Here is a 21,022-nt window from a genome sequence, read left to right as displayed (position 1 = left end):
AATTAAAGCTAACAAATTCATGCAAGCAGATCTTAGAAAAACCAATTCCCATCTGTTCTTTATCTAATGCACAGCTGCTTTCAATAGACCCAGGTGGGACTTGAACCCACAATCCCCAGCTCCGAGGCTGATGCCTTATCCATTAGGCCACTGGATCACTTATTTACCAGAGAAAATACATCGTGGTGGGGTAAAAACTTACAAAGTTTTGATGCATGCCAACAAAGCCATTACACAAACACAATACAACATTGTGAGTACCGTTTGTCACCGTTATAATGCAATGAATGTATTCTTTAAACAGTTAGGCACTACATAAAGCTTTCCCAACAGCAGAGCTTTCTTTCAGTCTGACTGCAAGAATGTCCACCAGAGCTGTGGCCAGAGAATTGAATGTTCTTTTCTCTACCATAAGCCACCTCCAATGTCGTTTTAGAGAATTTGGCAGTACTTCCAACCGGTCTCACATACGCAGACTACGTGTAACCACGCCATCCCAGGACATCCACGTCCAGCTTCTTCACCTGCGGGATCGTGTGAGACACACCAACCGGGCAGCTGATGAACTGAGGAGTATTTCTGTCTGTAATAAAGACCTTTTGTAGGGAAAAACTCATTCTGATTGGCTGGACCTTGACCAGGGCCAAAAGGTCTCTGTTTGAAAAGATGTGAACTATATAGTAATAAGTGCCATATGGGGCACATCAAGTATGTCTGAGGTGTAGACATATGAACTGTGATGGAGTTTTCATAAATTGGGGTTGTGATATAAAATGTAATGACCCAACAAGATAATGCCTCATGCTGTTTTTTCCTTTGCTGTTAACAACAGCAGCTACTAATTTACTGTATGCCATTCTACACTGAGGCTTTCCAGACAATTGTGTTAAATATACATTATATACAGTATAAAGCAGGGGGCAACTTTGTTATTCGAAGTGGGGGGGACATAGCTATCATAATTTTTTCCCCCCAGTTGGATAAACACTCCAAACAGCCTACCCGACCGCTTGGAGGCGTTCGCATGGTCCTAAAGCTTCTCGTAGCCTCGTTTTGTATCACATTCCAATGATACAACTAGGGGGACAAAAATGTAATTCAGAATGAGGGGGAAACATGTACTCCCCTGGTTTTAAAGAATCAGTGTCTTTTTTGGAGTTTTGCATTTGATTATATATTTATAATACAAGTCTACATCTTATTAATTTGTTTTTCCAGACAGAGAGGACCTATTTCACATGTCTTCCTTCCCAAAGAGGGAAAGACTCCAGCCTGCCCATGTTCTTCTGTTTCAAGTGGAGTGTTGGAAAACTAGTGACTATGATGCCTCACTGGCTAGCTTCAAGAACAACAACAATGTACTAACAGCTAAAAGAAAACAGCCACTAGCGCAGGCTCCAATAGAACAAACTGTTTCTACTGTTATCATCACACAAATATGAATCAACATTCAAATCAACATTTATTATAACGTGTAGTTTCACAATCATGTTTGTCACAATACATTTGACAAAAAAAGGAGTCCTGACTCGCACACAGCACTAATTCTCTAGATCTATTGGAGTCATTGGAGTACTATGAAGATGTTTTTATTTATTTATGACTTATAAAGCTTTGATTTAAAACAGTTTGACGTGCTCTTAATTTGCTTAGACAATAAATAGAAGTTTGTTTTGTGAAGTACAGGGCTGCAGTCTAGTCATGATCTGGAAGAGGGGTTCCAATTGTCACTATTCTTGTCACTTTTTTTTCTCCTACTATTAAATAATGCCTAATTTATTTGGAATTCACTCTTTGCATCAGGGAATTGGGAATTTAGTAATTAAAGCTAACAAATTCATGCAAGCAGATCTTAGAAAGAACCAATTCCCATCTGTTCTTTCATCTAATGCACAGCTGCTTTCAATAGACCCAGGTGGGACTTGAACCCACAATCCCCAGCTCCGGAGGCTGATGCCTTATCCATTAGGCCACTGGATCACTTATTTACCAGAGAAAAATACATCGTGGTGGGGTAAAAACTTTTACAAAGTTTTGATGCATGCCAACAAAGCCATTACACAACACAATARAACATTGTGAGTACCGWTTGTCACCGTTATAATGCAATGAATGTATTCTTTAAACAGTTAGGCACTACATAAAGCTTTCCCAACAGCAGAGCTTTCTTTTCAGTCTGACTGCAAGAATGTCCACCAGAGCTGTGGCCAGAGAATTGAATGTTCTTTTCTCTACCATAAGCCACCTCCAATGTCGTTTTAGAGAATTTGGCAGTACTTCCAACCGGTCTCACATACGCAGACTACGTGTAACCACGCCATCCCAGGACATCCACGTCCAGCTTCTTCACCTGCGGGATCGTGTGAGACKCACCAACCGGGCAGCTGATGAAACTGAGGAGTATTTCTGTCTGTAATAAAGACCTTTTGTAGGGAAAAACTCATTCTGATTGGCTGGACCTTGACCAGTGTTGAAAATACATTATATACAGTCGTGGCCAAAAGTTTTGAGAATGACACAAATATTCATTTTCACAAAGTCTGCTGCCTCAGTTTGTATGACGGCAATTTGCATATACTACAGAATATTATGAAGAGTGATCAGATGATGAAGATGTTTTTATTTATTTAGGACTAATAAAGCTTTGATTTAAAACAGTTTGACGTGCTCTTAATTGGCTTAGACAATAAATAGAACAGTATTTTCATCCGTCAAGCAAACTAATTACACTACCCACTGTTTTGTCATTGAAAAAAAATATTCTTCCATTTATCTTTTTTTGAGCTGTTCTAGATTAGTTGGCCCCTACATTTATTACATTGTGCCCATGAAACATTAGGTTCCTGGAACAACTTGGTCAAATTCAGAAGGATAATAATACCAACACCAGCTCTAGGGGGGATGCATGGTTGCCCACCCCAAAATAGCATGTTGCCCTAAAAATGCATTATGTCTGAGTCATGTTAAATCGTTAAAATTGCAGTAAACAAGCTTTGAAACAGTGAAAAAGACATATCAACCTAGAACAAGTCGCGATTATTAATACTAGTTTCTAACGTAGTGTTCGCACATCCAATAACTTGCAGGTACTGGGTACAAAGAATAAACTCATGAAATAAAGATCGATACCTGCACACTGACGCTGCAGTTTATCAATGCTGGTATCTATATTTATTTCTTAAGGATATCAATAATACTACATGGTGTTGCGGTGTTCTATCCATCTTTATATTTGTAATAGTTTTAATACGTCAACAAACTGTATGTTTGCCATCTTCCTGACTTAACCTACAGATATGACACACAAATGTGCACTCCTGTAATCTCTCAGCTATTTTTGTGTGTTTAGGCCGGGATTCAATCCGATTCGCGCTTTGTCGAAAACACACCATTTAAGGGTACTTTCTGATTGAGCTGACATATAAAGAATTTACCGGGAATGTGAACTCCGCGAACACGGGAGCATTGTACCTCTTAATTCCCACCCTGCATGTCCTATCCCACCATCCTCCTGGGCCACCATCCCAGGAGGACCTAGGCCGGGATTCGATTCAAACCGCCCATTTAGGTCATTAACATTTTAAATGCGATTTTCCTGCATTTCGTAGACCGATTTAACTGTAACTGGTGCAAATGTCAGCAAAAAATCGAATGACCTTTAAATGTCAAGTGCACTGTTACGCAGATCTATCGCTGATCGGATTGAATCCCGGCCTTAGCAACATGACTTTCAATCACACCAGACCATACACTCTAGTAATGTTTCCATAGCTTTTAGTATCCTGTTCAATCTGATCCACCAGCACCCCCACTAAACAAACAACACCTACTTCAGTTAGCAGCAGATAATTGGTAAATGAACTGACTGGAAGAAAGGTGCCATTCTAGACTGGGGAAACCAGAGAAGATCAATGGTGGACCCCTGCCCACTCTCTGTGTAGGCCACGATTTATGACCAGTCTCATTAACAAAAACACCATGGCACAAACGGTCAACACTGTTAATCATCCTGCAAGCGAGATTTCCTCAGTCAACTAAGAAATGTACGGTGTCCATATTAGGACAGCCTGCCTGTCCTAATAGTGCAATTCAACAACGGCTTCAGATTCCTCCGATGATTTCTTGGGAGTGGACGTTCTGATCGCTGATCTTGAAAATGACAAGGTGAGAGTTAACGTGGATTTGTATGTCTCTCCTCCTCTGTCTCACCGCACATACAGAAATGTAGATGGAGGGAGCCAGTAGCATGTTCATGTTCATCTCATACTTGTTGACATGACACTAATAGGTTCCTAAGGGCTCTGGTCAACGGTAGTGCACTATAAAGGGAATAGGTTTCCATTTTCACTATCCGTCCACAGCTGTAGCCTCTCCTATAGCGTTGTCAGACACACAGCATAGGTTAATGAGACTGCTATGTGACGTTCCGACTTAATTCGTGTGAAATGACTGGGTGGGAAAACTTGCCGAGGCAAGATTATGAGGATTTCACCAAACGTTGAGAAAGACCTACGAAGTCTTTAGCCCAGATTGGGAGAGGAGAAGTCCAGTGGTTCTGGACGATCAGGGATCAGACTCAATATCCAATATCTGATCAACATAATCATTGGGGCACAAGAGGTGTTCTCATTATATGTGCATATGTTCTTTTTAGCTATTTGTGTGGTTGATGTTTTTGGATATACCGTATGAAAACATATTCAGCTGCTCTTCGTATCTGACATAATAGTTAAGTCTTATTATTTTTGTAAAATGGCGGCCTCATATTTTGGGAGGCAAAAAAAGAAAGAATTATTAACAGCAGTTCAAATACATTTTGGACATGACTGCACAGTTGCTCAAACCTCGGGCAAATTCTGATAGTGGTTGAGCATCTGGTGGATGCTTATATTTGTTCCTTTGCAAATGAGAGCTCCTCATCAGAAATCAATAATACGCAATGTGCATCTTCAAGCGTTGAGCCACACCTGAGCCATGATTACACATCCTCCGGTAGTAAATTGGTCATTATCACAGCCATCCTCTCTTGTTGGGTGAACTCTTACTTACCTCATAGCATCTGATCCCCTTCAACAGGGCAATAATGGCTGTCCTAATCTATGGAGGAGAACCAAACTGCCTTCCCCCAAAGTGAATAGTGCATCACCCATACTAAACAGGCCAATGAAGTACTACAATATCCAACAAGAGCTTTGAATTAAGAGGTTAGAATTATAGATAATGCCACTGTCTCAATTATGTGCTTATGAATTCTGACATTTAAAAAACTTTTTTTTTTGTGGGGGACAGATTTTTTCTTACAAACCACACCAATAATATTTAATCAAGGTGTGACCAGGTGTGTCTCTTTTGTATCGAATCTTTATTTAGACATATCCTCTCACTGGACCTACTGTAGTCATGGGCCTGAGGCCAAAACTACCATCACATTTTTGACATTTCAGTTTTACTCTGAACATCTCCTCCTCAACRGGACTGCCACCTGTGACTCATCTCTCTCACCTAGCTGTGCTTTTGTCACCACATTATGTCATCATGTTAGAACACTATGTTCGGACCTTTGCAAACTCATTGACACCACACTCAATAGAGAGGTGAAGATGGCGCCGGAGGGTAGGGCTGCCGTCTTATCGGCMCTTAACCAACCATGRTATTTTGTTTGTTTTTTCGCGTTGTTCGTAACTTGTTTGGTACAWAATGTTGCTGCAACCGTCTTTTATGAKCGAAAAGAGCTTCTGGYTCTCAAATTGGACGAGGAGTTCTTCTTCAATGAGTCGGACGCGAGGGATATACTAKGGACYCCCGACAAGGCCCAGATCCCCGTGATTCGCTGGAAAATAAATGTGACGAACTGAAAGCACGTATATCCTACCAARGGGACATTAAAAACTGTAATATCTTATGTTTCACCGASGCGTGGCTGAACGACGACATTAAGAARATACAGCTGGCGGGTTATACACTCTATCAGCAGGACAGAACAGCAGCCTCTGGTAAGACACGGGGGCCTATGCATATTTGTAAACAATAGCTGGTGCACGATATCTAAGGAAGTCTCAGGGTTTTGCTCGCCTGAGGTAGAGTAACCCATGATAAGCTGTAGACCACACTATCTACCTAGAGAGTTTTCATCTGTATTTTCGTAGCTGTCTACATACAACCACAGACCGAGGCTGGCACTAAAACCGCACTCAATCAGCTGTATTCCGCCATAAACAAACAGAAAAACGTTCATCCAGAGGCGGTGCTCCTAGTGGCCGGGGACTTTAATGCYGGGAAACTTAAATCAGTTTTACCTAATATCTATCAGCATGTTAAATGTGCAACCAGAGGGAAAAKAATTKTAYARCACCTTTACTCCACACACAGAGACGKGTACAAAGCTCTRCCTCGCCCTCCATTTGGCAAATCTGACCATAACTCTTTCCTCCTGATTCCTGCTTACAAGCAAAAATTAAAGCAGGAAGCACCAGTGACTCGGTCTATAAAAAAGTGGTCAGATGAAGCAGATGCTAANTCCTCCTGATTCCTGCTTACAAGCAAAAATTAAAGCAGGAAGCACCAGTGACTCGGTCTATAAAAAAGTGGTCAGATGAAGCAGATGCTAAGCTACGGGACAGTTTTGCTAGCACAGACTGGAATATGTTCCAGGATTCTTCCGATGGCATTGAGGAGTACACCGCATCAGTGACAAGCTTTATCAATAAGTGCATCGAGGACGTCGTCCCCACAGTGACCGTACATATATACCCGAACCAGAAGCCATGGATTATAGGCAACAGTCGCACTGAGCTAAAGGGTAGAGCTGCTGCTTTCAAGGTGTGGGACTCTAACCCGGAAGCTTACAAGAAATCCCGCTATGCCCTCTGAGGAACCATCAAACAGGCAAAGCTTCAATACAGGACTAAGATCGAATCGTACTACACCGGCTCCGACGCCTGTCGGATGTGGCAGGGCTTGCAAACTATTACAGACTACAAAGGGAAGCACAGCTGAGAGTTGCCCAGTGGCACGAGCCTCGCATACAAACTAAACTACTTCTATGCTCACTTCGAGGCAAGTAACACTGAAACATCCAGCTGTTCTGGACGACTGTGTGATCATGCTCTCCGCAGCCGATGTGAGTAAGACCTTTAAACAGGTCAACATTCACAAGGCCGCTGGGCCAGATGGATTACCAGGACGTGTACTCAGAACATGCGCTGACCAACTGCCAAATGTCTTCACTGACATTTTCAACCTCTCCCTGTCTGAATCTGTAATACCAACATGTTTCAAGCAGACCACCATTGTCCCTGTGCCTAAGAACACTAAATGACTACCGACCCGTAGCACTCCCATCTGTAACCATGAAATGCTTTGAAAGGCTGGTCATGGCTCACGTCAACACCATTATCCCAGAAATCCTAGACCCACTCCAATTTGCATACCGCACCAACAGATCCACAGATGATGCAATCTCTATTGTACTCCACACTACCCTTTCCCATCTGGACAAAAGGAACACCTATGTGGGAATGCTATTCATTGACGGCAGCTCAGCATTCAACACCATCGTGCCCTCAAAGCTCAGCACTAAGCTAAGGACCTTGGGACTAAACACCTCCCTCCGCAACTGGATCCTGGACTTCCTGACGGGCCGCCCCCAGGTGGTAAGGGTAGGTAACAACACATCCGCCACGCGGATCCTCAACACTGGGCCCCTCAGGGGTCCAACACCATCATTAAGTTTGCTGATGACACAATAGTAGTAAGCCTGATCACCGACAACGATGAGACAGCATATAGGGAGTAGGTCAGAGACCTGACCGTGTGGTGCAAAGACAACAACCTCTCCCTCAACGTGATCAAGACAAAGGAGATGATTGTAGACTACAGGAAAAGGAGGACCGGGCACGCCCCCATTCTCATCAACGGGGCTGTAGTGGAGCAGGTTGAGAGATTCAAGTTCCTTGGCAACCACATCACCAACAAACTAACATGGTCCAAGCACACCAAGACAGTCGTGAAGAGGGACACGACCAAACCTATTCCCCCCAAGAGACTGAAAAGATTTGGCATGGGTCCTCAGATCCTCAAAAGGTTTTACAGCTGCACCATCGAGGGCATCCTGATGGGTTGCATCACTGCCTGGTATGGAAATTGTTCGGCCTCCAACCGCAAGGCACTACAGAGGGTAGTGTGAACGGCCCAGTACATCACCAGGGCCAAGCTTCCTGCCATCCAGGACCTCTATACCTTCCAGCCACCCTAGTCATAGACTGTTCTTTCTGCAACCGCACGGCAAAGCGGTACCGGAGCGCCAAGTCTAGGTCCAAGAGGCTTCTAAACAGCTTCTACCCCCAAGCCATAAGACTCCCGAACAGATAATCACATGGCTACCCAGACTATTTGCACTGCCCCCCCCCCCCCCCCCCCCCCCCCCCCCACCATACGCTGCTGCTACTCTCTGTTATTACTATGCACAGCCACTTTAATAACTCTACCTACATGTACATAATTACTCAATTACCTCTACACCGGTGCCCCCTGCACATTGGTACATTGACTCTGTACCCGAACCTCCTGTATACAGCCCAGCTATTGTTATTTACTGCTGTTCTTATTTATTCTTATCTCTTACTTTTTGGGGGATTTTCTTAAAACTGCATTGTTGGTTAAGGGCTTGTAAGTAAGCATCACTGTAAGGTAGTGCAAAACGTGAGTGTTCAATAAAGTGATATTCAAATCAAATGTTATTTGTCACATGCGCGAATACAACTCACGTTTTGCATTGATCAATCTGTTAATGTTAATGTACATGTGTGAATCATGCACATCACCATAGTATGTAGGCCTATGATAGGATATAACCATTTACCATGTTACATTGAAGCAACTGTCCAGTGATCCAGATTTCAGTTACCTATAATGAATTACAATATGAGTGAATTTTATTAGACATACACAAGTTTATTTATTGAAAATGATACTCATTGATCAGTTTTCCACTATCTGGTTGGTGCTATMACAACGAAAGGACTTGTCGATACTAATCAAGATGATTGACGCATACCCGCCTCCACAACTCTGGGCCACTGTCTTGTACTTGAAGTGAAGGTCCCCAAAGCGGGCCGTCTACTAAGTTAATGTTGTCCACATGTCATTGACTACTTGATGGAGTGCACCGCGGCGTGCCATGACCGAGGAAAACTCCAACCCAAAAGCCCCATTAAATTACTTTTTTATTCTTAAAGGAAAGAAGAGGRAAGAAGGAGTGGACGAGGAGGAAGTGGTGGGGTGACTTTATCCACCGGTGTATCATATGTGACGTTCTTGATTCATCATCTAATATGGGCAGTCCYGGAATATATAAACTCCCGCTCACACCCTTCCCGCCAATGAAGAACCTCACACGAGGAAACTCTCCACCGACAAAAACCTCTACAAAGCTACACAAGTTTACAGTAAGTTTAAGCTAGTTGTGTGTCGTCCACAAACCGCTAGACTTTTATATATAAAAGGTGAACACGTATTTAGGATGATAAATTATTTATTCAGTTATTAGGTAACCTTGTGTTAGAGTAGATAATTAATTGGTAGACATATCTGTCTTTTCTAAGATTACGCAATCGTGCGCAATTACGCGTGAAACCGGCTAATTGAAAAGTTAGGACAAGATGACATTGATACAAGTCTAAAGTCGAGTTCAACCATTTATCTTTACCTTTATGTCGTTTTATAACAAAACGGTCCACGTGCAGTGCCTTGCTGTCCATCTAGAATGATTCCTGAGACTAGAGTGGCGTGCCCGGTGACGGTGAGAGAGTGCGTCCTGGGGACCCGCTGGCTGACGGCTGCGCTCACGGTGCTGCTGCTGCTGTTCTCCACGACGGTCACCTGTGTACACAGTACCACAGTGGAGCACGACTTTCATATCGTCCACAATGTCGACAATAGAAGTAAGTTGACACTCGTTTTATTTTCGAATAAAAATAAATGATCTGTCTCCTATAAGCTTTTAATCTTGAAAGGTGACATTGGTGAGTATATGGTTATTACACATGGATTGCATTTTATTTCATAAAATTATGTTTTTGTATGTTAATTAATATAAATCAGATTTCAGATTTCTAACCTATTACAAATGGTTTATAAAGGGTGTGGTAAAACTAAAACAATCATAATAAACAAATGTAATACTTTTGAATGGGTAACACATATCACACTGATAACGTGATATGATCTACAATGATTCTAAAAAATACATTTTTGTTATATCATAATATTATCTAAGGTTTTTATCATTATTGATATGGGGTTTATAAATTAAATAACCACAGTGTAACTGTCTTATAAACCCTAAAATCCAGTAAATGGACCTCCACTGCATGATGAAAAGGTGACATCTACTTTCAGGTTATTGTTTGTAGCCAAAATAGTATTGTTCATACCAGGTTATTGATCATACCACCTTATTGTTTATACATGTTATTGTTCATACCGGGTTATTGTTCATATCACGTTATTGTTCATACCGGGTTATTGATCATACCACCTTATTGTTTATACATGTTATTGTTCATACCACTTTATTGTTCACACCACGTTATTGTTCATACCGGGTTATTGTTCATATCACATTATTGTTCATATCACATTATTGTTCATACCACATTATTGTTCATATCACGTTATTGTTCATATCACATTATTGTTCATACCACGTTATTGTTCATATCACATTATTGTTCATACCACATTATTGTTCATANATTGTTCATATCACGTTATTGTTCATATCACATTATTGTTCATACCACGTTATTGTTCATATCACATTATTGTTCATACCACATTATTGTTCATACCACATTATTGTTCATACCACATTATTGTTCATATCGCGTTATTGTTCATACCGCATTATTGTTCATATCACGTTAATGTTCATACCATCATTGTGTTCATACCACGTTATTGTTCATACCGGGTTATTGTTCCTATCACATTATTGTTCATACCGGGTTATTGTTCATATCACGTTATTGTTCATACCGGGTTATTGTTCATACCGGGTTATTGTTCATACCACGCTATGGTTCACATCGCGTTATTGATCATACCGCGTTATTGTTCATACCGGGTTATTGTTCATATCACGTTATCGTTCATACCGCGTTATTGTTCATACCGGGTTATTGTTCATATCACGTTTATCTGTTCATTACCGCGTTATTGTTCATACCACATTAGTGCTCATACCAATACCAAAACATTGTGTCCTTTACAACATTACTACTAGTTATGGAACAGCAATATGACGAGTTATTAGGTCTGACTATCACATGTGACATACTGTTTAGGCATAACGGTACAACTATGTAGGCTACTTTGTGGACAGGCATTTGTGTGTGCTTGTCAGAGAGTTTGAGTGTGTGTGTGTTTCTGTCTGTCTGTGATTGCGAGGACATGCTTGTATATACTGTGTGTGTATATATACTGTATATATGTGCGGGATGAGTGGAAGCATCAAGTTAAGGTTTGAATATATATATATATATATATATATTGCTTCCACTCATCCCGCGTCTTTTCTTTGTCAGGTCCAGAGATAGATCCATTGTGGTACGTGGGGCGTGGGGTGAGGCCCATCGGGCGCTTTGGGAAGAGGCAGAGCAGAGGAGGGGGCAGCGGTGGGCTCAGACACCCTGAATATGTGATAAACACCCTGGAGCTTCTCCTCAACACCATCAGGAACCAGGAGAGCCTCGGGAAGACACTGGGCGGGGAGGACGCCGACTGGTTACCGTGACAACATGCTCTCCACCCACCGTCTGTGTCTGTGAATGTGTCTTTTCTTTATTTAATCAAGGATTGTCCCCCTTTCTCGGTCTCTTTCTCATTTTCTTTCTTCCTTCCTGTCTTTCTTCTTCTCAAGGTTCTCTCTCAAGCCTATGTTTTACTCGAAGGGACCTCTAAACTGGCTGACCCAAAAAATAAGTTGTATTCTGTACATACTGAGAAATGCAATCTATATTGATTAATAAATGAAGATGTCTCTAACGATGTTTTTGGTAGATTGGTGCTGTTACCGATTATTGTTCGATGAAAAGCAGGACGTAAATCAAGAGAAACGTAAAGATGCTCAAACTCTGATATGAATCTTTCTGAGAATTAGCGGGATCGTATTTTTTGTTTTGTTACCATGAGGTAAATAGGTATGAATATTGCTGATAAAGCGATTTTCTTTGTAACATAAGATAAGTAATACGTTATTAATTCCCAAAGGTTAGAAATGACAGGAAACTCCAGAGATCATTCAGGTATGCAAACTTTTATTCATTTAAGTATTACACTTTTTCCTCATTCAGAGCAATTTGGCACATAGAGAATACATTTTTTGCTTCATAATATTTTCCCCCAACACATGATATGGATTGCAACAAACGATTGCACATGAGTGAATAGTCCATCAAAGCTGTGCATAGTGAACTTCACTGCAGTCATTCAGTCATGATGGCAGCTAGATCTCCCACAGACAACACAGAAGGATCAAGTTTATGATTGGGCAATTATACCTTATATGTCATATCCATTTTTTTTTTATTACATATATATATAAACAAATTCTGAGGTGAGATCACTTTATTTTTTTTATTTTTTTTACAATATAAAAATACAGGACATTGATAATGATGACCCCCATGGCTGTGCTTCTCATGAGAATTTTGTACATCTATTTAACATGCGTTTATACACAACACACCTCCAGGAACAACGACAACATACAGGAACGATCTGCAAAACCTGCAAAATGCGATCATAGGATGAATAGATGGACTCAGCAGTGGACAGTGTTCAAATAGAATGAAATACCATCTAAAAAACAACAGAAGTCCCAGCAGTCCAGAGGTATGGGAATAACCTGTTATCAAAGGACAACTAGATGACACTTTATACTAGTTCTGGTCCATGGTGTTATGTGTGGCCTGAAAAAAGGCTGCACATAACACCATGGACCATAGCAAACGTCATACTATTTTWCCTGTCAAAACCGAGCAGTAGACACGAACAGAACCCTACGCAACCTGGTATTTCATATCCTCTATATTAATACTTTCGGACTTTCTCAATATAAAGAGCCAGGCCTGTATTTGTAGATCACAATGAATACAGTTACATGGACAGGGAAGATCTGATCCTAGATCAGTACTCCTACAATGAGACGCTTGATAACAAAAACAGGCCYAGCACTCAGGACTCTTTGGAGCGATGTCACACACTGCATCAACTACTATTTACAGCGTCTCCCGTTTTAATCATGAAAATCACACGTTTTTTACTTTGAAAACGGAAACATGACACGCTTTCAGACATAACTGATGATTAAAGCTTTCAGAGGGGGGAGAAAGCGTACACCATTTTCCACTCACTTTGTTTTAGTGAGAATAAGAATCTTGAAAAGTTAAAAAAAATTCAATTGCTTGTAATAAAATCATGGTTTTCATGGCATACGGCCCATTAGACTTCATTGTGTATAAATCTTTACAAGATACTTAACGCAATGTACAATTCATTACTGGAGCCATACAGCACAGGTGACAAATCAGGATCTATGTCAAATAAAGGCCACAAGGCTGAAATAATTGAAATATAACAATAACAACAACTAATGGCTTAGAATGGTCACAATTTCATAGACAGGTGTTTTTATTTGGTAAGAAAKACGTGTTCATTTAATCAATTCACGGCTTCTTTGGGTTCATAAATGACTTACAGATAGGTAGCCTATTTGTGTGATAAATGCTTCATTATTTGTAAATGCAATTAAACGGAAATGTTTCATTACATTACTAGCAATATAGCTCAACCTTCTCCAAATATGGTAACTAAGCACAAGAGTAATTAGGTAATCACAAAATCACCTCCTTCAAACGGTTGAGGTGTGTTCACTTGTTACCTTAATGACAATTCTTAATTAAGGAACAGGAGAGGACACCAGATCTTTTTTCAAGCAGTCTTCTTTTCTAAAATTTGAAAAACATCAGACCATATCTTAGTGAATGAGGGTTGTTATTTGCTAGTTTCAGGGGAATTATTACTTTTGAGTCTTTACACAGAAATAATAATTAAATGCCAACATTGAACAGGTCCCGCATCTGCTCTACAATTCATCATGACATTTCATCGGTGAGAGAAAGTAAAACAGTAGTATAAAACATGGTTTACCCTCTATAGGGACACGTACCACAGAACTATTTCACGTGTTTGTTTCACATCTTCTTTGTACATTAGTTCAAACACCGACGACACTCTTGCAAACAGTTAGAAAAAAAAAAGACCGACAGAGATTTTCTATTTTCTGTACTACAATGACTCTGAAGTGACGTCTTCTTTTGATAGTAAGACAGTGAGTTGTCTCGGTGAGGAGTGTTCGTATGCTGATTTTAAGGCAGAGACACGCCGTCTATCAACCCACCACGTTGTGGGTGTCGTGGTGTGGTGGTTACAGTGAGTGAGGCCCGGGGGGGGCGGATGGAGTTGGATGGGACAGGAGTTGGGTCAATCCTGGCCTGGGGAGGCAGGGCATGGGGTTGTTTTTAGGGGGTGACAGGATGGGGAAGTGCCTGGCTGAGGAGAGCGCTGGGTGGGGTGCACAGGGCAGGTGTTAGTCCCTGCGAAGCCCGAAGCGGACGCTGGATCAAGGCACTGGATTGGAGAGGCCCCGCGGGGGTCCACGGGTGCCCTCAAGGGACTTCTTGTGCTGTCTGTATGTCACTACGGCTGAAGTGRTCTCACCTGTTGCTCAGACTCCCTATCTGGAAGAAGACCAGGAAATACATATAGACATATACTTSAGCATTTCAGGTAAGGAAAGTATTCAACAGTCAAAATGACAAATGAAGCTATTACATAGTAAAACGTAAATGTAGTTTACATTGCATATACACTGAGTGCGCCAAACATTAAGAACACCGTGCTAATATTGCAACCCCCCCTCTTTTGCCCTCAGAACAGCCTTAATTCGTCGGGGCATGGACTCTACAAGGTGTCGAAAGCATTCCACACAGATGCTGGCCCATGTTGACTCCAATGCTTCCCACAGTGGTGTCAAGTTGGCTGGATGTCCTTTGGGTGGTGGACCATTCTTGATACACCTGGGAAACTGTTGAGTGTGAAAAACCCTGCAGCATTGCAGTTCTTGACACAAATCAGTGCGCCTGGCACCTATTACCATACCCTGTTCAAAGACACCTAAATATTTTGCCTTGCCCAGTCACCCTCTGAATGGCACACATACACAATCCATGTCTCAATTGTCTCGAGATAATTGTCTCCTTCTTTAACTAACTTGTGTCCTCCCCTTCATCTACACTGATTTAGGTGGATTTAGCAAGTGACATCAATAAGGGATCGTAGCTTTTCACCTGATCAGTCTATGGAAAGGAAAGAGCCGGTGTCSTTTAAGTTTTTGTTACACTATTTGGTCGTATTTAATCAGAATTGGGCATGAAATTCAGAAGTTCCCCCAGACAGAGAGAGAAACAGTAAAACATGCATCCCTTCCTGAGAGAATACTTCCATCAGCTCTAATCTAACGACGGTCTCTTTAAAAGACGCTCCGTCGATCTCTTTCTGAAATCAACACTATACGACTATGAGACTTCTTCTTTGATCTTGCCTCTGTTGCCTTGTGCTTTTCTTTGAGACGAAAGCTAAAAACAGAGTGAATCACTGACACGGTGAGGCTGCTTGATGGCTCCKAAACAGAAAGAAAAACCACCATTAATAATTAATGAAATTATTATTAACATGAAAAGGACTGTGTCCCATTGGTTGATGACGCAGCAGTCCGATTCGRCTCTTATCCTCTGTGCTCCGTCTCTCTTTCCTAATGGAACCTTTCTCTTTCTTCTCTCTCTAGCTGGTGCATTTAGTCTGGCGTCCATTCAATCCTTTCCTTTCCATCCAAATGTGTGATGTTTGCTTTCCAAGTGTGAATACAAGTTCCCCCCCCCCCATCCAACATCCACACACTAAAAAGGGTGCGTTACTCTGCGGAGCGGACAACATTGTGTTGCCACAGTGATGTGAGTCAAGATCGATGTAAAACACACATGAACGCATTAAGAGGGTGTGTGTGTGTGTTTTACGACTGTTGAAAGGCAAAACTTGCGCCTTGAGACAGTGTGACATTACACAGTCTGAAAGATTTGAGATTTTATGAAGTGACAACGTTTGGGTCATTTTGCGCCCTGGTACTTTTTCAATCAACAAGGGGAGTCAACCCTATACACTTAATTAAACAAAAGTAGGAAATGGAAATGGAGGCGTCAATAGATTAAATAGAACTAAACAAATTGTTCAGAAGCAAACCAGGTTTTCTTTGTGAGCATTTCAACAAGTCCGTCACCTTTGGCTGGAGGGGCAGGTAGCTTTCTCCTCTGTTGACGTGACGTGTCGAGGGTTTGAGGCTGCAGAGAAACAGTATATGAGCACAGTGGCCATGAGGCTGTGTATGTGTGTAATAATTGTAAGGTGGAAAAAAATACTACCTCAGGTTTTGGCTTGGGGAACTTGGAGAAACGATTGCAGGCGGTGACGTTCAGTCCAGCTGTTTTTAAAGATAATATCCTCACCTCGATGTCTGATATCTGGAGGGAGCAGATGAAAAACAACTCAGAAAAAGGATATCAGACCTGAAGTGAAACTATATTGTCTGTACATGTAGTGTAGATCAAGGCTCAGGCTAGCAGATCCCTTCAATTCACTTTGCTACTGAAGGACAATTTAGAAGACACCAGTGGAATACAATTACATATCCTTCACACTCTCTCCAGTCTCCAACGTTTAAGCCTGCATTCTAACACGACCATCAGACCTTGGTCGCGTTCCAGGCCGACCACACTGCAGACGTGCCACATCATCGACTGCACAGTTGGGCATCAATTTGCTCTATCATAACATCTGGTTGGTAGTGTGATCTAGTGGTCTAAGACGCAGCGTCCAGGACACATGCCAACCAACATCCCTTTAAAACAAATTATCTTTCAGCACTGTCATCCACTCTCTCTTGTTGCTCAATAAATTCAGAAAATACCTTAAACATACTGTATACTGTATATGACAAAAGAAGATGTGATTGGCTCATATGTCATACCTACACAAGTGCTGTGAAATCTGAGATTCATCTGCAATGTAATCAGCATGGAACACAGTCAATGAAACAACTGGGCGATTGGATATGAATGGACCCCCTACCTGAAGCTCAGACTGCTGCACCTGGGTGGCGGCAGTGGCCACCTGGTCCTCCAGGAAGGCCAGCTCTCTGTCTGAGGTGTCACTGCTGATGTCCCGGGCCACCTCCTCCAGGTCCCCCAGTGCCCCCTCCAGGCCGTACACCGCCCCCGCAGCCAGGTATACCTGCAGGGACAAGTCACATGTTACAGGAGAGCTGTGGGCACAGGTGCTGAGCATAACAATGTTGGGATCCCACAGGGCTCTATCCTAGGGCCTGTCTTGTTTAGCCTCTACATTAAATAATACAGGTTGTAGTCACTATATGGTCATGCTAAGATGGAGAAAAGTGGCTCAGATAGTGACTTCAGATGYGCAAGTACACATAGGTTATCTATTCTTTTGATCTAGGGTCATGGTTGAGGTTAGAGTAAGGATTATGTTTCGGGTTTAGAAAGCGTTGCACTTTGGTCCTTTRTAGAGTGGCCAGATAGTGACAACCACCAACATTCAGATGTATGTACAGTTGAAGTCGGAAGTTTACATACACTTAGGTTGGAGTCATTAAAACTCGTTTTTCAACAACTCCACAAATGTCTTGTTAACAAACTATAGTTTTGGCAAGTCGGTAAGGACATCTACTTTGTGCATGACACAAGTKATTTTTCCAACAATTGTTTACAGACAGATTATTTCACTTATAATTCACTGTATCATAATTCRAGTGGGTCAGAAGTTTACATAAACTAAATTGACTGTGCCTTTAAACAGCTTGAAAAATTCCAGAAAATGATGTCATGGCTTTAGAAGCTTCTGACAGGCTAAATGACATCATTTGTGTCAATTGGAGGTGTACCTGTGGATGTATTTCAAGGCCTACCTTCAAACTCAGTGCGTCTTTGCTTGACATTAGCCAAGACCTCAGAAAAAAAATTGTAGACTTCCACAAGTCTAGTTCATCCTTGGGAGCAATTTCCAAACGCCTGAAGGTACCACGTTCATCTGTACAAACAACAGTATGCAAGTATAAACACAGTATATTTGGCCACTCAGCAAGGAAGAAGCCACTGCTCCAAAACTGCTATAAAAAAGCCAGACTACGGTTTGCAACTGCACATGGGGACAAAGATCGTACTTTTTAGAGAAATGTCCTCTGGTCTGATGAAACAAAAATAGAACTGTTTGGACATAATGACCATCGTTATGTTTGGAGGAAAAAGGGGGAGGCTTGCAAGCCGAAGAACACCAACCCAACCGTGAAGCACTGGGGTGGCAGCATCATGTTGTGGGGGTGCTTTGCTGCAGGAGGGACTGGTGCACTTCACAAAAAAGATGGCATCATGAGGAAAGGAAATTATGTGGATATATTGAAGCAACATCTCAAGACATCAGTCAGGAAGTTAAAGCTTTGTCGCAAATGGGTCTTCCAAAAGGACAATGACCCCAAGCATACTTCCAAAGTTGTGGCAAAATGGCTTAAGGACAACAAAGTCAAGGTGTTGGAGTGGCCATCACAAAGCCCTGACCTCAATCCTATAGAAGATTTGTGGGCAGAACTGAAAAAGCATGTGCGAGCAAGGAGGCCTACAAACCTGACTCAGTTACACTAGCTCTGTCAGGTGAAATGGGCCAAAATTCACCCAACTTATTGCGGGAAGCTTGTGGAAGGCTACCCGAAACGTCTGACCTTTCTTCAACAATTTAAAGGAAATGCTACCAAATACTAATTGAGTGTATGTAAACMTCTGACCCACTGGGAATGTGATGAGAGATAAAAGCTGAAATAAATCATTTTACTAGGATTAAATGTCAGGAATTGTGAAAAACGGAGTTTAAATGTACTTGGCTAAGGTGTATGTAAACTTCTGACTTCAACTGTAGGCTGTGGTTCTTACGTTTTCCTCCATCTTGGTGAGTTTCTGGTCCAGCTCCCTGGTCTCTAAGCTGCTGGAGAAGGATTCAGACGCGCTCACGCACTCTGAGGGAGTGACGCTATCGCCCCCTGCCTCACCAATCAGCCCCTCGGTAGCGTTGAGCACCTTCAGGACCTCTGTGGTGATACTGCACAGAGATGCGGCCGAGTACTTCTGTTCAACACACACACTCACACACACGCACACGCACACACACACACACGCACACAGAGAGACACACCACATACACTGAGATACGAGTCATAAGCACAAAGATGACTACCATTAGTGAGTAAAAAACATATGAAACAGTGAAGAGTAGGGTCCGACAGATGTTTACAGCATGGTCCTCAATGACAATGACAGACGAAGTCAGTCAATGACACACACACACACACACACACACACACACCGCTTTTACACCTCCAATCAACACACACACAGACACACATCACGACTCACGCTCGACCTGCACGGAGCGATCAGGTGGGAGGAAAAACAGTGTGAGGAAGAAGAGTCTGAGGTTTCGGGTGGAAGAGGAGGTGAGCCGTTGACCTTTTCTATTTAGTAGGTTCCGCTATTTAATAGGTTTAAGTTATAGAGGTCACGCAAGGGTGACAGTGGACCTAACATGAGGCAAATGAAAGTGCAGTCTCGGCTTGAACCTACACGACATAACAAACCACACTCCAACTGTACAGMACAAACAAGAACAGTACATCTGAGAAGATGACAAGGAGAGAGGGAAGAGAGAGAAGGAGAGAGACAGCTGTAATTCAATAATTGAGTTAATCATTGGCTTGAAGCTTTGATCTGTGGGACTAATGAGTGCATTGATCCACCCGCTTTCTCTCTCTCTCCAAGACGCGTTAGCCGGCTAGCGACGTGCATGGGCTTTGAAAGGAAAGGTACAGTGTGGGTGTTAGGGGGTGTTAGTGGGTGGCACTTGAGTCGGAGATGAGACGAGATGAGAGACGGCTCCTTCTGAACACTCGGCGGTCACTAAGAGAGCAAAGAGTTACGGTGCCGACTGAGTAGGGCGATGGAGAACGGGAGCTGGAGTGAGAGTCTTGGCAAGCGTCTCGGTCGACCGCGCCGCCTCAAGAGCAAGTTAATGAAGCGACGCAAGCTGGAAACTTACAGATGAGGAGTAAGTTTCACACGTCCCCATGTGTTCCACTGGGGCTTTATGAACATGCCGCAGATCTATACTTTTGACACTTAGTCATATCTCAAACAAGTGGAGAGTTGTGCAGATATACTTCACAGTGTCCTTGTTATTCCAAAAGAGGAAAGGTGKCAGCAACTTCCACAAATGGCCGCAATAGCAAAGTTTTAAATTCACGGTGCTCTTATTTATACTAACTTAAAAAAAATATAAACAAGAGCAACATGATTTTAAAACGTTCTCGTTGCGGTCATTTGTGGAAGAAGATGCTGTCACTTTTAATCTTTAGGAATACAAATGGACATACCCAGATTAGCACCCCATTCCAGAGAAGCCTTTTTGTAGTGTGTGGGATACCATGGTATATACATCCATCCATATTTATCTCTTGACATACTCTACCTCAAATGGAGAGCTGTGGTTTCCAGTGGTGGAAAAAGRACTCAATTGTCATACTTGAGTAAAAGTAAAGATACCTTAATAGAAAATGACTCACGTAAAAGTGAAAGTCACCCAGTAAAATACTACTTGAGTAAAGGTCTGGTTTTAAAAACCAGATAAAAGTATCTGGTTTTAAATATACTTAAGTACAGTGGTGGAAAAAGTACTAAATTGTCATACTTGAGTAAAAATAATAAATGAAAGTAAATGCTATACATCAAATTKCTTATATTAAACAAAATAGYCAAAACTATTTCCTTGTTTTTGTACATTTACAGAC

General features: G+C 41.9%; 1 protein-coding gene and 1 non-coding gene across 3 annotated transcripts in view; both read right to left on the bottom strand.

Annotated features, from left to right (window-relative positions):
• Nucleotides 1-1,907: 1,907 nt before the first annotated feature.
• On the bottom strand, nt 1,908-1,980 carry trnar-ccg (transfer RNA arginine (anticodon CCG)). Its single transcript has one exon. It is a non-coding gene; the product is annotated as a tRNA-Arg (tRNA).
• A 10,320-nt stretch (nt 1,981-12,300) lies between these two features.
• Nucleotides 12,301-21,022, bottom strand: part of LOC111973414 (rab effector MyRIP-like) — a 151,802-nt gene continuing 143,080 nt past the window's right edge. For both annotated transcript variants that reach the window (XM_024000781.2, XM_070446720.1), the window contains 5 exons: nt 19,116-19,307; nt 17,245-17,406; nt 16,539-16,637; nt 16,397-16,457; nt 12,301-14,801 (listed from right to left, as the gene is read on the bottom strand). In XM_024000781.2, coding sequence (XP_023856549.1) covers nt 14,761-14,801; nt 16,397-16,457; nt 16,539-16,637; nt 17,245-17,406; nt 19,116-19,307 — 555 coding nt within the window. In that variant the 3' untranslated portion in view covers nt 12,301-14,760. The remainder of the gene's footprint in view (nt 14,802-16,396; nt 16,458-16,538; nt 16,638-17,244; nt 17,407-19,115; nt 19,308-21,022) is intronic.

The sequence above is a fragment of the Salvelinus sp. IW2-2015 genome, linkage group LG14, assembly GCF_002910315.2.
Source record: "Salvelinus sp. IW2-2015 linkage group LG14, ASM291031v2, whole genome shotgun sequence".
In the NCBI taxonomy this organism is placed as follows: Eukaryota; Metazoa; Chordata; class Actinopteri; order Salmoniformes; family Salmonidae; genus Salvelinus; species Salvelinus sp. IW2-2015.
The sequence above is the reverse complement of the archived record's forward strand: the minus strand, read 5'-3'. Positions and strand labels throughout refer to the sequence as shown.